The sequence below is a fragment of the Nannobrachium achirus genome (assembly GCF_963921795.1).
Source record: "Nannobrachium achirus genome assembly, chromosome: 7".
NCBI classification, from domain to species: domain Eukaryota; kingdom Metazoa; phylum Chordata; class Actinopteri; order Myctophiformes; family Myctophidae; genus Nannobrachium; species Nannobrachium achirus.
Window position 1 is genome coordinate 12473127 of NC_137816.1, and position 19697 is coordinate 12492823.

A 19697-nucleotide genomic window follows, 5' to 3' on the forward strand; every position below is an offset into this window, starting at 1 on the left:
CGTCTTCACGTAAAGCGCTGATCGGCGGTAGCCCTGAAACATGACGGTCGTATCTCACAACCGTCAGGTCCGTCATGGATCGACCTCAATCTGATGTGAAGCAGTATAGCCAATTTGCAACGTACGTCTACACAAACGTTTACATTTAAAAAAAATAAAGTGCTTATTAAAGGCTCAACGATGTCACAATATGGGACGCTTATTAAAGCAGAATTACCTGCATCTTCCAGAGTGTTTTAAGAAACATTTAAATCCGATCGGTCGCTATTTTCTAAGGTTAAATGTATCATAGTGCAGTACAACTCCAGTCCCAACCGATGGGGTCGCGCAGTACCAAAATCCGAGAAAATAGCCACCGATTAGATTAAAAAGCTTCTTGTTAAACAATACGGCAGATGCGGGTAATTCTGCTTAAGCGTAACACATTTTTACATATTTGAACCCCAAGTGAGTACTTTATTTTTGAAATTTGAACGTTTTCGTAGACGTACGTGGCAAATGGGGAAAACTGCTTCACGTCAGTTTCAGGTCGATCCATGACGGTCGTGAGATACGACCGTCATGTTTCAGGGCTGGCTACGCTGCCGTGCCTACGCAGTAAGCACTGAGGGGCGGGTCACTCACTAACTAACATCAGTATGAGAGATAGTTGTCGCCGACGCTGACAGTAATATAATAAATAGTTGTATTCTTTTGTTTTAATTATTATTATTGTTTATTCATCTATCTATACATTTGAGAACCAACATCATTATTTTCTACGGGAGAGGACGCTACTCACGTTTAGCTTAAAGAGCAGCAAACGTGTTTGGGAAGTGTAGTTCCATCTGACCAGCCTCCAGTCATACGGTCATGTAGCTAACGTTAGCTAGCTACAGTTTCTAACGGAAATAAACTTGCTAAGGTTAGTGTGACAGACACGAAAATATGTCTACATTAATCATGAATAACAATATTTGTTTTTACGGTGAACTATAATAGACTTTTGTCAATTAATTTGGCTTCAGTTACGACGTGTGTTTTGTAGCTGGCGGCTATAACTTGTTAAAAGTGTAGTGGTTGTCCAGATTCGTTTCTGTAAAACCTTGGCTAACAAACAACAAAGCTCTTTAACATCACCCGTATCGCGTCTGAAACGTGTAAACAATGTTCAAGCCGAAAACGTGTAAACCACTTTGAACCTGGTGTTCTATTTTGGGCACAACGCAACATAAGCGCAACTCCTATTTTTATAAATAATAATTTGAACCATATGCTTCTGCTTTTGTGGGTTATGGATGACTAACGTAAGGCCTCACACATCATGATCATGCCAAGCAACCAGATTTGTCTTAAGGGTCCATTTGGTTCCCAACTATCATTTAACTGGGGACCCCACTTTGAGAACCATTGCTTGATTGATTGATTGATTGATTGAAGACTTTATTAGAAGTTTGCATAGGAAAAGGTACAGTTTCATGACGCTACAGTTCACTGGTACAAGGTCTACTAAAAGGAGATCCATGAAAAGACTAAGCTTATTTCCACAGGAAACCATTAAAGGAGTAGTTCACCCCCAAAATGACTTTTTTCTATTGATTAGTCATGCCATGGAGAGTAGAGTTCAATAATATTTTTTGTTTTTTGTCACATTCCTAAGACAAAAATTTGATTCGAGTAAATTTACCCCCATTGATTCCGGATGGTGACCCGTTTCGAAACGGGTCACCATCCGGAATGAATGGGGGTAAATTTATTGTTATCACATTTTTGTCTTAGGAATGTGACAAAAACCCAAAAAAATTATTGAACTCTAGTCTCCATGGCGTGACTAATCAATAGAAAAAAAAGTCATTTTGGGGGTGAACTACTCCTTTAAATGAGCTAGAACATACAGTGTTGTAATAATTACATTCATATCATGTCATGTGTGTTTGTAGTGATGGCAGAGGAGAGTGCTGAGGACATTGTTACAGAGTTCCTGCGTCAGAACCGTGAACTGGTCCCATGGGTGGAATCTCTCCGGGGTCACTGTGAAACCAACAAGCAGTGGTGTGCCAGGAGAGAGTTCATCCTGCGAAATATGGAGGCTTTCCCCACAATGGAGAGAGGAGTCCCCAGTCCAGCTCTTGACAGATTATTGTCTCTGTCCATGGTTTGGGCCAATCACGTTTTCCTCGGCTGCAGGTACATTTCTCTCCTACTTACTCTCCAATATGGCTGTTTTGCATAGAGCCTATTTGCGTAACATAAATAATGTAGTGTAAATACGATGGATGGTAGGCTGTCAGTGGTGTTTTCTTAATTCTTCAGATACCCGATGGCAGTAATGGACAAGATCAAGGAGATGGGTGAAGGAATAGTTGTTTGTGATGTTCCAGTTCGAACAACAAGGGATGAAATCATTGCCAAAGGAAAGAGGAGTGCTGCAGCTGGTAATGGAGTTTCTTTTTTTACGAGACTAAGACCACTTACATACCTTCATTGTATTATGGATGACTGGAACCATGGAGTACTTCCCCCTCATAAACTTTAGGTCCACACCAAACGTAAGGCCCTAGTATTTAACAGATTCTTTTTCAATAAAAAATTGTATTGCAGACCAAATACTTGTAGACAAGTATAAAGGTAAATATCAATTACAGGTTTAGGAGCTATGACACAATACTAAATAATTGAAAGTCCTGAATACACACACGCATGAGCTCTTCATGATCCATATTGAATCCATACTAAAATTGGCTAATGGGAAGGCTGGCAGGCGGACCTCTGACATCACTCTGACTCAAACATAACCATAACAAACCCAATATGCCCATATATAGGCATTAGGCAGGACCACTACCACGTCACTATGGGTGTGTTCGGAAATGCGCACTCAACGCACTGGTGTGCCATGTTGTCGTTCATTTATTCGGTGCACTTGGTGCGTTGTCGTTCGGAAATCCAGTGCGCTGCGCACCGGGTGTGCTGAGTGCACGCACTGAGCGACCCTACTCAGAAGATGGGGTTTGGTGGTGTGGTGCATCAGTGCAGTGTTTTGATTGGTACCCTATGACTCAGGCATAACCATAAACAAACCTGATACGCCCATATATAGGCATATATTAGGGTTGGGCGATTTGGCAAAATGACCGTCATTCGGTGAATGAGTCCAATCTGGGAATGGTTTTATTGGGTGATTTTCCCTGCAATATCTTTTTCCAAAATGTAATACTCAGCCTTATCGAAAATTGAATGTATCAAATGTAAACCAATTAACCTTTACAGTGCAAAATTAATTCTGGCAAGGCTTTCAAAAGCGGTTACGAGCCGTTAGAATGAAAATGAAACTGCAGCTCTAGTTTCTGCTTGATGATGCAGGAACGCGTGTCCCCCGGTCTCACTTTTGCTGTCAAGTCTGTCTGCTTATTATATCACCAGCCAATAAATGCGATTTTGAAACGTGAGTTCACTCGCTACGTGTGCTGCATCCGCTTTGGAGATTTACCCTGCTACAGTTGGTTCTTACAAGGCCGACTGATGTGTCTGGGCCTTAAAAAAATACTATGTAGGATTTTATGATTTCCACATATGATTCCACATAAGTGTGTAGGCTTTTTCCCAGTAATCCTTGTCCCCTACTTTACATTTATTTTCTATGTGCTTTCCCTTTAAAATAGTTTGCTGTAAAGCAGAAACACCCACTTTACTGCCTATTGAATTACTATTCACAGGGGCTGACACCGACAGCTGTGTGAAAAGGACCGCTGGGCGGACAAGCCCGCAGCCAGTTATTCAGAAATCAGGACCGCCCCCACAGGCTGCTGCCGATCACCAGCCATTCTTCAATCGCCTATACAAGGCCGTGGCTTGGAAGCTGGTGTCAGCTGGTGGCTTTGGGCCTAACTTGGACCATTTTGAGATCCTCCGCAGTTGCGTGGAGTCCTGCAAGCAGAGTCTAAGCTGTGTGATCGTACCACTGAAGGACATTCCAGACTTGCCCGCGGGCCGCACACAGAAGGAGGGCCAAGTGTGTGAGCTGCGCTGTCAGACTGTCTACCTGGGCACGGGATATGGGCGTGATGAGGATGCTGCCAGAGCCATGGCCTCCAAGGAAGCCCTGAAAGCTTTCCAGGGGAGGAAAGTGATTGTCAAGATCTGTAGACGGCGGTTCAGGGGGAAAGATGTGGAGGATGTGATGTTATTGGATGAGCAGCCGAGGAGTCAGGGCTTTCCACCGGCTCTCAGTTACCCTTTCCAGGCTGAGCATCCGGAAGGCAGTTCGTCGTAGCAAGGACCTCGCTAGCAAACCTCAGCCAGCCCATTGCAGCAACGTAGAGGGGGTGTGTTTGTTTGAACAGCGATACTGAAGGGGCCCTTAGCCGCGTGATCGCAGTTGGAGCCACTTGGCTTTGCTTGAGCGTCAGTCTGTTATGAATCATTTAAATCTCTGCTGTGCAATGTTCTGATTTGGTCATGTTAAGGGTCACGTGGGATTAAGTCTTGTCTATTTTGGTCAGACTAGTCTCAATTTATTTAATTTCGATTTTAGTTTTTATTATGCCCTCCATCAAAAGTGATGCAACTAATTAATAATTCATCCTTATCCATGACAAATTCTGTGGAATCTTCTAGTGAGTTTGAAACTCCCAGCTGCGTGTTTAATTTGATTATATGCTTTGCAGAGTGAAATGGAGGTGTACTTCAAAGATATGCCATTTTTTGTAATTCCTTAGACATGGTAAGAACTAAGAAGTACTATAACCTCTCTTTTGTTTTAATCATCTGCCCGCCTTTGAATAAAAAACACTTTGTTCCTTAGAATGTTGAAGATGTAGGCTTATCCTAATTTAGATTGTTCCCTAACTTCCCTTCAACACAGTTCATAATGTGTTTTGTGTGTGTATGTTGTTATTCAGGGATGACTAAAGTGAATGATTGTGAAGTGAGCTATCGCATTGAAGAAATCCACACTGATCCGCATTATTGTATGTTTGCATTATTGGTCCCGTTTCTATATATTTTCGTAAATAAAGATAATTTAATGTAATGGGTGTTTTAATTATTCAAAATTCATGACAAGCTTATGATATAAACCTAAAAGAGGTGGTGGTGCCATTTGTACTTTTTCTGTTTTGTATGTGTCTATGGAGTTAACATTGCTCTAATAGACCACTGGGTGGGGTTATAATGTGCACATTTGCCTTCCTGGTATTTTTGGAGTCAAAAGGCCAGATCGAAAATGACAACATAAAATCATCCCCTCCCCTTTTACCATACACCCAACACTGTGGGTGTGGCTAACTTCAGCTTGGTCACCACCCACCTGACAACCAGGCATACTTACCAGCTTACCTGCTGGGTGTGGCCACAAAAACAAAACACTTTCTGTACATTTTGAAAATGTCTTCCTCCTAGTATAATACCTATACCTGATCAAGTGTTGGGGGTCGGGGGAATCATGGCACCCCATCTTTAAGGAGTATGTAGTAACTAATGAGTACTTGTCTTTGGATAATTATTTGACCGATGTCTGCATATCTGCCACTCAACATTCTTTCTGAAAATAAGAATTCCCACATTTCAGTTGGTGACACTTGTCTCCCAGAGTATGTATTTCACTCGATAAATACATCTCCATTTGTTTTCATTTGTTCTATTCCATCATGCCCCTAGTCCATGTCTCTTAATCACACAGGCAAATGCACACACACGTGCACTTGTGCACCAAAGCTTATGCTCATATGCAGACAGAGACAACCACGTGAACACAAAATACATGCACAATATTACATGATTTTAGGCAAATACCATGAAATGTAATTCACTTAGTTCAACAAGGCGTAAATTTGGTGCCTGAAGGCTATTCTTTTAACATAAAAGGATAACTTATACGTATAGAAATGTAAATGAACATCCGTGACATAATTATGTTATACAATTAAATATACAGAATAATGGCTGATAGACTATCTAAAACATATTTAATGTCATAATTTAGATGTCTGACGACATAGACCACATGAAACTGACACAGTATGTCCATACTGTATATATGGGCATTCCAAGATATGGGCTTAATATTGATGACATCAGGGATCTCCATATATGGGCATAAAAGGGATAAGGACGGAATGGTTTAGCACACACGCTCACATGGGGACAAGGACTGACAGATACAGAGACATATATTTGCAAGTGTGACTCGTGTCATGGCAACCACACTTCTTTCTAGTTCTATTCTGTTCCAGTGTAACGACTTACATTTTAAGCTGTACGAGAAGACAAAAGGATGCCAATCCATTGATCCATAAGGTATGTCAGTAACCTTGGGAGCCAAGTGGCCCATAGGGCAGGATCCTATCTCCTGTTTTAGTCCATGGGCCATATGAGATGTCTGTATCGGAAAGGTGGTTACCATGCATTTTTTGAAAAGCTCTATATCTGTAGATTATATTTTGGTATGACAACCCTTTCTGAGACACAGCTAAATTGGAGTTATCAGCCGCTAGAGTTGGTGTCCCATTAACTTTGCTATACAGGAAAAAAAAGGAAAAAATTCATCTGCTTTAAGTAGCATATGAGGGGTCAAACTAGGGGGTTTTCATGAGTCTGAATCCATTGCAAGCATCTGTTTTGCACGAAAAACATTCCTTGGGCTAAAAACTGCCACACAAGACTATGGTTTACCATATTTTTGAAAAAGTTTTTGTGCAAGTCTTTGAATATGGTATTTCAAATCCTTCTAAGGTCTTTTGAAAAACCTATGTTTCTCTGTCAGTGGTGCTCAAACATTTTCATGTGAAGGACCCCCAAAATTATATGTATTTGGCCACGGACCTCCATCTCAAAATATTTATTTCCAAGGACCGCCCAGAAGCAAAATTTGAGTTTAAAACTACATATTACGCTTATGTAGTTTTACACTACGCTTAAAAACTACATCATATTCAAAGATTTGCACACATTTTCACGAGTTTTCATAGCAGATCTACAAGCTCACAGCGCGGCAATCTGTGCGCATTTTTCAATAGCTAAAGTATAAAATAATTAAGGCCCCTCCACCTTGGTCCCTGGTAACTCAGTCCCCCCCCCCCCCCCCCCCCTTGTGACGCCCTGCACTGGGACTGCAGTACAGCAGTAGAAAGTGAGTTGCTTCAGGTTCCTCTGTGTTCACATCAGCGAGGACATAAGCTGGTCACATCATGTGGGTGGCGAGACAATGGCTCACTTCATATGGAAGATACTCGAAAGAACATAAGGGCATTGGTGACACATCAATACGAGACTATTAGGTAATTGTAATTGCAATTTTATTGTTAGAAAAGTACTCACATGTTTTATTTAAGTAAAAGCAGGGACGTGCTGGCCATTGGGAAAAGCGGGACAACTCCCGAACGGCCAGTTCATTAGGAAAAAATTAAAAATAAAATGTCGGCCTTCGTTCCATTTTGGGGGCTGGACGGCCAACAAAGTAAATCGTCACTGTCGGGCAGAAACCTCGTATCTCCAAGTTTCAAATGTATACATTTTTTCGCAAAGCAAGGCCCTGTTTCATCATACAAGGCCGTTGCTCAAAAGTAGTGAAAACAGCAGATCTACAAGCACACAACGCCTCGCACCGCGAGGCGTTGTGTGCTTGTAGATCGGCTGTTTTCACTAGTTTAAATCATTTTTAAAATGATAAATACAAAACAAACGGTTTTGGACATACAAGGTTTCCAACCGACAATTGCCATTCGTGGATTTCTCCCAAAATCCGCTCCATTCCCATTGAAATGCATTGGCAGAATCCGCTTATCAGCTGGCAACCATACTTTGGTGTGACCGTACCCTAAGGGGAAAATCCTCTACTGCAGAAATCCTCTACTGGCAAAAAACACTCCATTCTCATTGAAATGCATTGGCGGATTCCACTCTAGGTATTTTGGTGTGAGGGCACCCTAACAAGTAAAAGTCCGGAATTCAAAATGTACTTGAGTAAAAGTATGAAAGTATTGGCATTAAAATGTACTTAAAGTACCAAAAGTAAAAGTACAAAATGTTTGGAATCAGATCTATAAGCTCACAACAGCTTATAGATCTGCAGATCTATAAGCTCACAACATGTCGCAAATGCGACATGTTGTGAGCTTGTAGATCAGCTATTTTCAAATAGCCAAGGTATAAAATAGGGCTAAAGTCGTTTATGTATGTTTTATAATATTATAATTTATATCTGCAAAGTAACTAGTAACTAAAATTTTCAAATAAATGTAGTGGAGTGAAAGTACAATATTTGGATCCAAGATGAAGTGAAGTAGAAGTAAAAGTAGAAATATAATATAGTATTATAAATTGGAAATACTCAAGTAAAGTACAAACACCTTAAGTACAGTACTTAAGTAAATGTACTTAGTTACTTTACACCACTGTGTTTTGCTACTTTGAAAACATACTTTTTGACCCTAGTATAATTAGAGTGGAACTGCATGAGAGCAGTGACTCATTACAGAAGTCACTTGCAGTTACGTCAATACTATATTGTTGAAATGGTCTGAACAGTAGGTTTATCATGGAGCAGGTGTTGTTGCAAAGCTAGATGTGCCCTTCCAGCTATGCATTGGATATTAGTATTCCCTTGGGGACAGACTGGACAGTAATACATCAGAAAGGAAAGTGGGTGGCCAATGCGATTGACGTGGTTGTGTGTGTGTGTGTGTGTGTGTGTGTGTGTGTGTGTGTGCGTGCGTGCGTGCGTGCGTGCGTGCGTGCGTGCGTGCGTGCGTGTGTGTGTGTGTGTTTGTTCAGGGTCTTTGAACATGGAGCAGAGAGCAAAGATGAAATCAAAATGGACACCATACAGACTGATTATAAATTACAGAATAAAGGATGAAGAATACATTACACTATATACAACAACAATACAACTATACTGTTGCAACTAAAATAAAGTTTTATATGAATGCTTATACAGTTTTCTCTCTCTTTCTCTCTCCCTCTCTCTCTTATTGTGTTTATGTATATATATATATATATATATATATATATATATATATATATATATATATATATATATATATATATATACACCGGTATATATATATACACACATATACGTATACCAGTGGCCTTGTGGTTAGAGTGTCCGCCCTGAGACTGAGAGGTTGGGGTTCGAACTTCCCCATGAAGTAATATCTCTCTCTGAAAAATGGGACCCAGTGCCTCCCTGCTTGGCACTCCGCATCAAGGCTTGGATTGGGGGTACAGTAAGTCCCTATGACATACTAGCATCATGTCCAGGGGGTGTACATCAAGCTGCCTCATGCTACAGAAACAGGAGCTAGACTCCTGCTCTAAGGGCCTCATGGCTCGGCAAGGCTTACTATATATATATAGAGTAAACTTCTGATATTAATTTAAAATCACAAGCACAGTAATAAAAAGTCTTTGGTTATCAAGACTCTTTATTGACATTAATAATTATCCATTATTTTGGGTTGCAGTCTTAAAGGTGGAACGTATAGTTTCCACAGTTGTAAAGTGTAATATTTAATTGTACTCCAGAACTCCAGTCTTTTACAAACAAAAACCTTGTGTAATGTTATTTTGTGGGTCACAGTGGTTCTCAAACTTGTCAGGGTCCCCCCAAATTGATATGTATTTGGCCAAGGACCCCCATCTGAAAAAGGTGTGTGCCAGATTATATTATTTTAATTTTAATTTTTAATAGCATCTACAAGCTCACAACACTTTGCATTGTGACACATTGTCATAGAAAATGAATAGGGCTAAGGTGGTTAACAGAATAGCTCAGGCATAGCTCAGGGGTAGAGAAACCGTTATTAGAGCACGAAGGGTTCCCGAAGGGTTCCCAGTTCGAATCCGGGCTCCTCCGGAGTTAATGTCGAAGGGTCCTTGGGCAAGACTCTGAACCCCACATTGCTCCCGGTGAGCAGGTTGGTGCCTTGCATGGTTTCCTCCGCCACAGGTGTATGAATGTGTGCGTGAATGTAATGCACAATCTCTGTAAAGCGCTTTGGATAAAAGCGCTATATAAATGCACCATTTACCATTTAGAAGTGTAATGCTATAGCATAGTCTATTAATGCTAGGGACGGTGGGAACCCCCTGGAACCCTGTCAAGGACCCGAGGGGGTCCCCGGATCCCACTTTGAGAACCACTGGTATAGGCATAACCAATAATACAGAGACTCAGAGACTATGAACTTCAACAAAAGAGGACATTTTTTGGGACACTTAAAAACTACCACAGCCACCCCAATGCTTTACAAAACAAGGTTTGACATTGTTTATTGTGAGTCATACCTAAACATTCAGTTAAACACAAAATATTTCAACAAAGTTATAGACAAGTCATTCAAAAATGCGCCCAGAATAGCTGTTGCTTCTCAATAAGCATTCGTAGTTGTATAATAAAACATATTAATATAATAAATATTACATAATATAACCGTGTAATGTATCCATGACGTTCTGACCGGCCCCACACGTTCAGATCTTGATGAGCTCATAAGCATTTAAGCAGGAAAAAGTTACAGAATGCTCTTCGGGGACAGTCACACTTCTTTCCAATCCGGGAGCCCTTCCTTATTGCGCACTGCTCTCCAATGTCACACTGAGAGGGATGACAAAAATAATATCGCCACTGTTCATTATTAGGCTATATAGGATTATACAGTACTGAAAAACTCAAACTGTAGCATTTGTTTTAAATAGACCAAACGTAGCCTATATGCTTTAAAAAGCTGTATAGCTTGCTGTAAATACAACATAATAATATCGTGATTTTATACACGTCTTCTGAAGTTATAACATCAAAGGTAGACATATTTGCTATTTACCGTAGGAACCTGCCCGAATTTCTTTTCCCATAGTGGTAGTCGTTTTTTCTGCAGTTTTTCAAGAACTTCTTGGAGAGCTCCAAGCTGTTGAACAGATAAACGAGACATGTAAAAAAAAAGAATTTGCAAATATGTGTGACAGGCAATAAACAACAAAAGTTACCTCGATCAAAACACAGGCTATAGCTCAGTCATAGATGGACCAGAGCTAGCTCAGTCAGTAATAATCTGAAAATTTAGGACTGTCGGATGTACCATGCATGAAAAAACAATCTTACCAGCTCTTTTTCATTGGTCAGGTTTGGATCCTTGGGGTAAAAGTCTCGCAAGGCTCTGGACTCAACGTCTAGTTCTGATTCGGACTCGGAGTCGTCGTAAAGCTCTGATCCAAGAACAACGGACAGAAGCACCGCGCACACAACCACTGTCGCCCACATCCTGGAGCTCTCCATGGTTCTGACGCGCCTTGCTTTCCAGACCCGCAGCAAATGTTCCGAGTTCTGCACGCCAAACACCTTTTATGTGATTCTCTTCCCTTCTGGTTGACTACTTGCTCCACCTTTACCCATTGATTGTTTCTTGCGTAAGAGATGTCGTGGGTGAGTCATTGCGATGAAGTTGCTGGGCAAATTCTCCAAAAGTTGGTGGCAGTGGGGTGGCACTGGAATACAAGGCATTGAAGGCAATTTGTTGTTGTCTTGATTGGAATTCTAATTCTTACATTGTGTCGGCCTGAGTGAAGATAAAACAAGAACGAAATCACAATGTTTTACAAAAGTAAATGGATGGTGTAGCCTAAAGGCTATTTCTTGGAATATTATATTTATTAAAACATATCCTCTCATAATGCCTACTATTCCTGAATCCTGCATTATTACTGTTGGATGGTCAGATATGACTAAACAGTGAGTTTTGTTATTGTTTTGTTTTGTTACATTCTTTCGATACAAATGCTGTTTCTTCTTTTTAGAGATAGGTTTACCTAAATTATAAATACATTTATGCCAAATGACATAATTTATGCATATTTAATGAAGAAAATGGATGAAAATGAATGTTATGTGGCAGCAAATATTCTATGATGGCTAGCATAGGCAATTCATTTTCTAATAATCATTATTACCATCATCATCATCATCATCATCATCATGTGTGATATCACTGAATCCTATAATTGAAAATTAAGGATGGATTGAAATGGGAATAGTGACAAAATAGCCTTCGCCGACATAGACTAATTTATCTGGACCATGGATGTACCGTTAATTAAAGAGTGATTACACGTAAAGATTTTATTTCCCTTTTACATTTGAAATCACAAGCACAGACAGCCCCATCCGCACCTCCAACCACAAGCTAATGTGATTTTACATGATCTGAAGCAGCCATGACTTCCACTGCCCAAAGCCAGGTGATAAATCATGACGCATTAAAGGCAACTCAAATAAATGTCAATGTATATTGTATCCTTAATCATGTGTTTGAGACAGCTGCCTCTAGTTATCCTGGCCAGGCCAACACTCAATTATTTTAGTGTTGGCAGCTTTTGTTCTATACCAGCAGGTACTGAAATGGAAGAGCTTTTATTGTACCGAAGACTGTGTGACTCATTTCTCTGGCTTCAATTTTTAATGACTTGAACACACAATGTTACATTTTATTTGCACCAACTAACCATTTCAGTTTAAAACATCCCATTATCCCTGCCAGGCCAAAGGCCAGGCCATGTGTGCTCGTTTGTCTCTCTGTCTGTCTGTCTGTCTGTCTGTCTGTCTGTCTGTCTGTCTGTATCACTGTCTGTCTGTCTGTCTGTCTGTCTGTCTGTCTGTCTGTCTGTCTGTCTGTCTGTCTGTCTGTATCACTGTCTGTCTGTCTGTCTGTCTGTCTGTCTGTCTGTCTGTCTGTCTGTCTGTCTGTCTGTATCACTGTCTGTCTATGAATCTGGTGAAGATCTCTCCCTCTCAACTTACTGATGCCAAAGTTTCTGTGCACACTGCCAGAAGACCAAGGACCATGCTAAATTTCCCCATTGGATCATATGAAGGCCAGCCTGGGAACCAGCAGTGGTTGCTGTTTTCCACAATACTGTTTTATTTGTGTTTCTTTTACACTTGGATAAACTCCAGTGTATCCTCAGCTGTGAATTCTATACCAAAACAACTGCAGCAACTGACTGTGTTTGGTGGCTGAAGTGTGTCCATGTTGGACATGATAAGTTGTGAATACAGTATATCGTCGTCGTCGGGTGGAAACCTCGTATCTCCAAGTTTCATGTTCTTTCGTAAAGTAAAGCCCTGCTTCATCATACAAGGCCTTCGCACAAAAGTAGTGAAAACAGCAGATCTACAACACACAACGTGTCCTTGTAGATCGGCTGTTTTCACTAGTTTAAATCATTTTTAAAATGATAAATGCGAAATGAACGGTTTTGGACATACAAGGTTTTCAACCGACAACGACGATATACTGATTGGTCAGCTGCTGTATACAGAGTTTAGAGTATCCATTTTCTTACTTTTTCTCCCCAATTAATTCCACCCCACACACATTTCTGTGTCACTACACCACCCGAAGGCTTGTTGTGTTCCTTTTATCAATCCCCTCACCCCTGGCATCTAAAGGCAGAATACCATAGGTGATAATTATATTTTTCTTCACTTATTTTTCTATTTATGTATTCTTGATGCTTAAAGAGAAAGATAGGCCAACTTGTTATGGTTTTAGACATCTCTTATGGACAACAGTGCCCAAGGAGATAGCTCAGCCTTGTGTTCTGACCATGCAGGCAGGAATATGGTTTTCACAGGAGACATTTGAATGTGTTCCTTTCTTCTTATCTGTGTGTCCAGTAATTGCATGGTCACACTGATTTAGCCTATATTTAAACCCCCAACCACCTCTTCTGCATTCCTAATGTAGCCTACCACCCCTAGTGTGTACCTTCCATCAGAATATAACTAACTCATCTTCTCATCTGTAACAACTAAAACTGACTGGATTATTGCCTCAACTCTGTTTTTGTGTGTGTGTGTGTGTGTGTGTGTGTGTGTGTGTGTGTGTGTGTGTGTGTGTGTGTGTGTGTGTGTGTGTGTGTGTGTGTGTGTGTGTGTGTGTGTGTGTGTCTGTAGCCTGTACTCCTCAGCGTTTTGCCATAGCAATGTACGTGTGTGTCTGTAGCCTGTACATCCTAGACTTATATCCTAGTCTGAAGACGTTATGCAAGCACGACCACCGCTCACTTCACGCTGGGTGTGGTTTTTGTCCTTGTGTTCAGCTTGTAGCTCTGACTACTTTGATCACTCTGCATCCGCCAACACCAAGCACAAGATCTATTGTTTTGCCTTCTGCTCAACTACCTACCAGACTCTCCAAATGAAAGACACACAGCTCAACTGCACTCCTCACACAGCTCAACTGCACTCCTCACACAGCTCAACTGCACTCCTCACACAGCTCAACTGCACTCCTCACACAGCTCAACTGCACTCCTCACACAGCTCAACTGCACTCCTCACGGTCACCTTGTTTCATGAATCTGTTCCTACTCAGTTTAACCGCCTAGATCTCTTTCCTGCTTAACATTTTGGCGCATGTCTTCGCCTGCAGAAGCAAGGCTTTATTTTCCACGAACAAGTTTGTTATGCGGTCCTCCAACAAAGGCTCATTTGTTACAAACAGTGTCTAAGATGCAAGTCACATCCTCATCCTGTATGTTTGAGTTCTAGTAGCTCTTCTCTGGTTTAGTGTTTAAGTGTGATAATGATAAATGAGACAGAGCCAATGTGAGATGATTGATTAATTGATTTAAAAAAAAAAGTTAACAGTACTGGACCTTATAAACTTTGTGTTCGTTGCAACAGTGAGTCATATCTAACTCCTCTTGTCTTCAGTCAAGCAAGTCATTTGTGTGGGGAAAAAAGGCAGTGATTAATAATGGCTGGCATCAAACAGATGCGAAGGAATATGAAGATTCTTTTTTGGAAACAGCTTGTTATTTGTTTTGAATGTCACTCTCTAACTGGCTGGCATTTCGTGTGTGTTATGACAGGATGAGTCATTGAGATAACAGCCCATTCGTATTGCCAATTTGACAGGCAATAAATACAAAATAATTTAGATGATTGCTTGTTAACATAACGTTTAATTTTCCATTTGAAAAGTTATTGAACAATTAATTAGAACATCGGTACTTAGCTAAATTATAAACTGTATGCTACCAGATCTTCAGTCACCTCATAATAAGGACACAGAGGCATTTATTGCAGGAGGGTCTGTACTTCAGCACTCATCTGGAAGATACATTTTGAGACTAGAGGACATAGTTGTGGTGTTTACTGATTAATCACAGCATTCTAGGGCTGATTACAGGGGTTCAATCAGAAACCTGTACACGTCTGACACGGTGTGTTTAAAAGCAGCAGGTTGCTGCTGTAATCACAACAGGAACATAATTGCCTTACTGGCTTGAGGTCTGTTGCCTCAACCATGTCCCACCAGATTATTTCCCTATTTCTATGTTTGGCCTCTACTTGTAACACAGGCAATTGCTGCAGACTGCAGACTGAATGGTATAAGGGACAAAATCTGCTAGGCTCTTGGTTCTCCTGAAATAACAAGTCAACCCAAAATAAAGGTGGTTGCATAACATAAGAAAAGATGTAACTAGCACATCTGCTGGACGGCAGGTTGCAGGACCAACAGTGAATCAAGGCAGAAAAAAGTCCATGCGCTGAGACCTTTCAAAAACAAACAAGGCTTTATTGATTGTTTGTCGAAAGGTTAATCAATAAAGCCTTGATTGGGAGCTCTTCTCTTAGCCAGATCACCCCATGGGGTGCATCCTTTCCTTTTTACTCATGTTTCCTCTTCTCACCTTTCCTATTTTGTAATAAACACTTTGATCATACTTTTTTTTTCTTTTTACTTTGTTTATTTGATTTTCTAATGAAGCATTTAAGGCAATGAAGTGGTACAATAATAAGAGTAGCAGCTTCTTTTGTACAAACATCAAATATACAACAGTGGTACAAGGATTGCAATTTTCGCCCAAAACAACAATAAAAAAATATATATAGGATAAAGAAAATAGGTCTTTACAGACAAGTGAGCACAAACAGGCAAGACAACAACAACCCAAAAAAACAACAAAAAAACAACAACAACAACACTTTGATCATACTTAAATTCCTCATATTTTGAGCATTTTGTTTATACATACAGGATACAGATGAATAACCATTGATCTGTGCAGGGCTGCCCAATAATATTTTTTCTGGTTAGGTAAGTCAAATCCCCCACTCTCATTTTAGTATAGAATTTAGTACAGAACTTTTCTTTTGCCATCTACATTGAGATTTACATAAAAAATGATATTATTTTAGCACATCGGATCAATTGAGAAATGGGGGACTTTAACAGTAGAGATTGGAACATAAAGTGCATGATGCTCCTTCACATTATTTCCACTTGCCGTGTATCCTATATTTAAACTGCCTAGAGGGTGGGTGGACCGATCGTGGACGTCACAACAATGTCCAGACTTGGAGAGACAGCGATTTTCCAGACCGACCCCCTGCTGCAGACTTGCGAGGCGCACCGTTGCATCAATCTGCACCAAACATGGCACAAACACTGTTCAGGGGTCTGCCATCAAAATAGTCACACTGGGGGGCAGGGGGCAGGGGGCAGGTGCGGCCCAGGATGCCCCGTGGCCACAGGCACACAAGCTTTCTGCGCCAGGCACACCCTTGGGCCACACAGTGTCAGTTTCCTACCCTATGTTTATACAGAAACGTAAGCAAACACACAATCATGGTTCAACACCATAAATAGCAACACCATTGCCTCAGACATTTATTGATTAATTTAAATTTCTTTTAAATTTTGTATCTGATGGAATTTTGGATCATATTCCATATGGATAAACAGTTTTCCCCAATCATAATAAAATACTCCACACAATGAATGAGACCACACCGGAGAATATGCGTTTTTGTGTTGAAGTTTAGTCAGAGTTCAAAGTACTGTACAAGTACAGTATAGCAAAATCACCCATCGTAAGCTCTCTGAGTACAAAGCATAATGATTCCACATATATAGTTGAATGTGTACAGCATAAAATACATTAGTCACATTATGATTGGACAATTAAACATAACAATGGATCATGAGATGGTGTTGTGACTGAGTCTCGTGAACTCAGAAGCAAGGATGTAGAATGTTTTGGTTTCTCATTATCCAGTGTCCGGGACACTTTGACATTTCGCTGGTCAATCTTTCTGTCCCTGGAGTGGGGCAGATTCTCGTCTCGTGCATTAGTTATCAGATCAAAACATCATGGCATTGACTTTTAACACTGAGAATGATATCTATACCATGTTAAACAACAATAACATATTGTACTATCAGTATCAACACAGGGACAGAAGGAATATTCAATATGAGATCCTGTATCTCATATTGACATACTATGAGATATTGAGATACTATGAGATATAATGTCTGAGGGAAATCCTGTGTTCTGTTTGTCATCTTTTATATAATTGCGACCGTAGGTCGCATTTACTACCAAAACCTCCACAGGCTGTCTGTCTGTCTGTCTGTCAGTGAGTGAGTGAGTGAGTCCGTCACACTTTTGCCCTGCTCATATCTCCACAACCGTTGCCCCCATCCATGCCAAATTTTGCACACACACTCCTTGACTGCCAAACTACAACCTCCAAGGACCCCCGGAGCCCCAGGGACCCCCAGATGAAAAAAATGACCAAATGTGCTCACACATCACACGTCACACTTTTTCCCTGCTTATATCTCCGCACCCGTTGACCCGATCCATGCCACATTTTACACACACACTCCTTGCCTGCCAAACTACAACCTCCAAGGACCCCCGGAGCCCCAGGGACCCCCAGGTCCCTGGGGGACCCCCAGATGTAAAAAATGACCAAATGTGCAAAAATGCCCAAATGACCACCCCAACGGGGCTGCTCGCGGGGAATTCCCGGGGACCACCGACTCCTGGTGCTCCAGAACGGATGCAAAAGTGGTGGCGCCCCCAGTGGAGGACCCCCTGCCACTGCAGCGCACATAAAATGCCGTAACTCGGGCTAGGAGCGTCCGGGAGAGCCGGGGCCGGTACCTATTCGTCCGCCAAGGCAACGCGGAGACCCCACCCCTCATTTCTCACATGGCCCTATTCTAGCGCCACCTTCAGGCCCATTTTTACAACACATTTTTGGACACTGCTCCTACAGTTTTTGCCCTAAAATCACGAATATCACTACACAGCATGTCTACACTCATGTCATCAACATGGATGAGGAAGATTTGGGAAAAACAAATTTTTGCCCTATTTGTGGAGATAAGCCACCTACGGTCGCTTATCTCCCGATTAGGGAGTCTTACTGGTACACTACAGTATAATGTTGTTGCGACCGTAGGGAGCTACTTACTGTAGAAACCTCCACGGGCTGTCTGTGAGTGAGTGAGTCCGTCACACGTCACACTTTTGCCCTGCTCATATCTCCACAACCGTTGCCCCGATCCATGCCACATTTTGCACACACACTCCTTACCTGCCAAACTACAACCTCCAAGGACCCCCGGAGCTTCAGGGACCCCCAGGTTCCTGGGGGACCCCCAGATGTAAAAAATGACCAAATGTGCTCACACGTCACACGTCACACTTTTTCCCTGCTTATATCTCCGCACCCGTTGACCCGATCCATGCCAGATTTTACACACACACTCCTTGCCTGCCAAACTACAACCTCCAAGGACCCCCGGAGCCCCAGTCCCTGGGGGACCCCCAGATGTAAAAAATGACCAAATGTGCAAAAATTACCAAATGACCACCCCAACGGGGCTGCTCACGGGGAATTCCCGGGGACCACCGACTCCTGGTGCTCCAGAACGGATGCAAAAGTGGTGGCGCCCCCAGTGGAGGACCCCCTGCCACTGCAGCGCACATAAAATGCCGTAACTCGGGCTAGGAGCGTCCGGGAGAGCCGGGGCCGGTACCTATTCGTCCGCCAAGGCAACGCGGAGACCCCACACCTCATTTCTCACATGGCCCTATTCTAGCGCCACCTTCAGGCCGATTTTTAAAGCACATTTTTGGACACTGCTCCTACAGTTTTTGGCCTAAAATCACAAATATCACTACACAGCATGTCTACTCTCATGTCATCAACATGGATCAGGAAGATTTTGGAAAAACAAAATGTTGCCCTATTTGTGGAGATAAGCCACCTACGGTCGCTTATCTCCCGATTAGGGAGTCTTACTGGTCTTATTATGGCTGCTAGAGGTTCAGTGTTTATAGAGCTATAGGGCTTTGTCTCTCCCCTGTCAGGCCCCCCTCTCAAGGTAAGGAACAATACATACAGTAATACCAGTAAGACTCCCTAATCGGGAGATAAGCGACCGTTGGTCGCTTATCTCCACAAATATCACAACCTCCACCTCTCACGTCATACAGGTAGCCATAGTTACACCTGGAATGTTGAATCTCCATATATGGAGATAACCTACGCATCACACAAAGTCTGACCTCACCAGCCCATACTTGGGCATGGACGACTTATATCTCCATATACGGAGATGGCCATATATGGAGATACGATGACATCACAGAGTCCACAGCTGATGATGTGGCGTGATGTCATACAATACACAAACAAGCCCTATATAAAGGGGCAATTCTCACCAGGGAAGAGAGCATTGCCTGGAATGTTGAATCTCCATATATGGAGATAACCTACGCATCACACAAAGTCTGACCTCACCAGCCCATACTTGGGCATGGACGACTTATATCTCCATATACGGAGATGGCCATATATGGAGATACGATGACATCACAGAGTCCACAGCTGATGATGTGGCGTGATG

At 41.8% G+C, this 19697-nt stretch overlaps 2 protein-coding genes across 2 annotated transcripts; one reads left to right on the forward strand and one right to left on the reverse strand.

Moving 5' to 3' along the window:
• The first annotated feature begins 642 nt into the window (after nucleotides 1–642).
• Nucleotides 643–4966, forward strand: cdkn2aip (CDKN2A interacting protein). The gene is made up of 4 exons (XM_080730502.1): nucleotides 643–904; nucleotides 1920–2166; nucleotides 2293–2414; nucleotides 3696–4966. The coding sequence occupies exons 2-4, from the start codon at nucleotides 1922–1924 to the stop codon at nucleotides 4250–4252; spliced, it is 924 nt and encodes a 307-aa protein (XP_080586628.1). The 5' UTR covers nucleotides 643–904; nucleotides 1920–1921; the 3' UTR covers nucleotides 4253–4966.
• A 5505-nt stretch (nucleotides 4967–10471) lies between these two features.
• Nucleotides 10472–11257, reverse strand: cart3 (cocaine- and amphetamine-regulated transcript 3; the record flags this gene model as incomplete). Its single annotated transcript, XM_080729959.1, has 3 exons — nucleotides 10472–10579; nucleotides 10806–10889; nucleotides 11084–11257. The coding sequence occupies 3 exons, from the start codon at nucleotides 11255–11257 to the stop codon at nucleotides 10472–10474; spliced, it is 366 nt and encodes a 121-aa protein (XP_080586085.1).
• Nucleotides 11258–19697: the final 8440 nt, after the last annotated feature.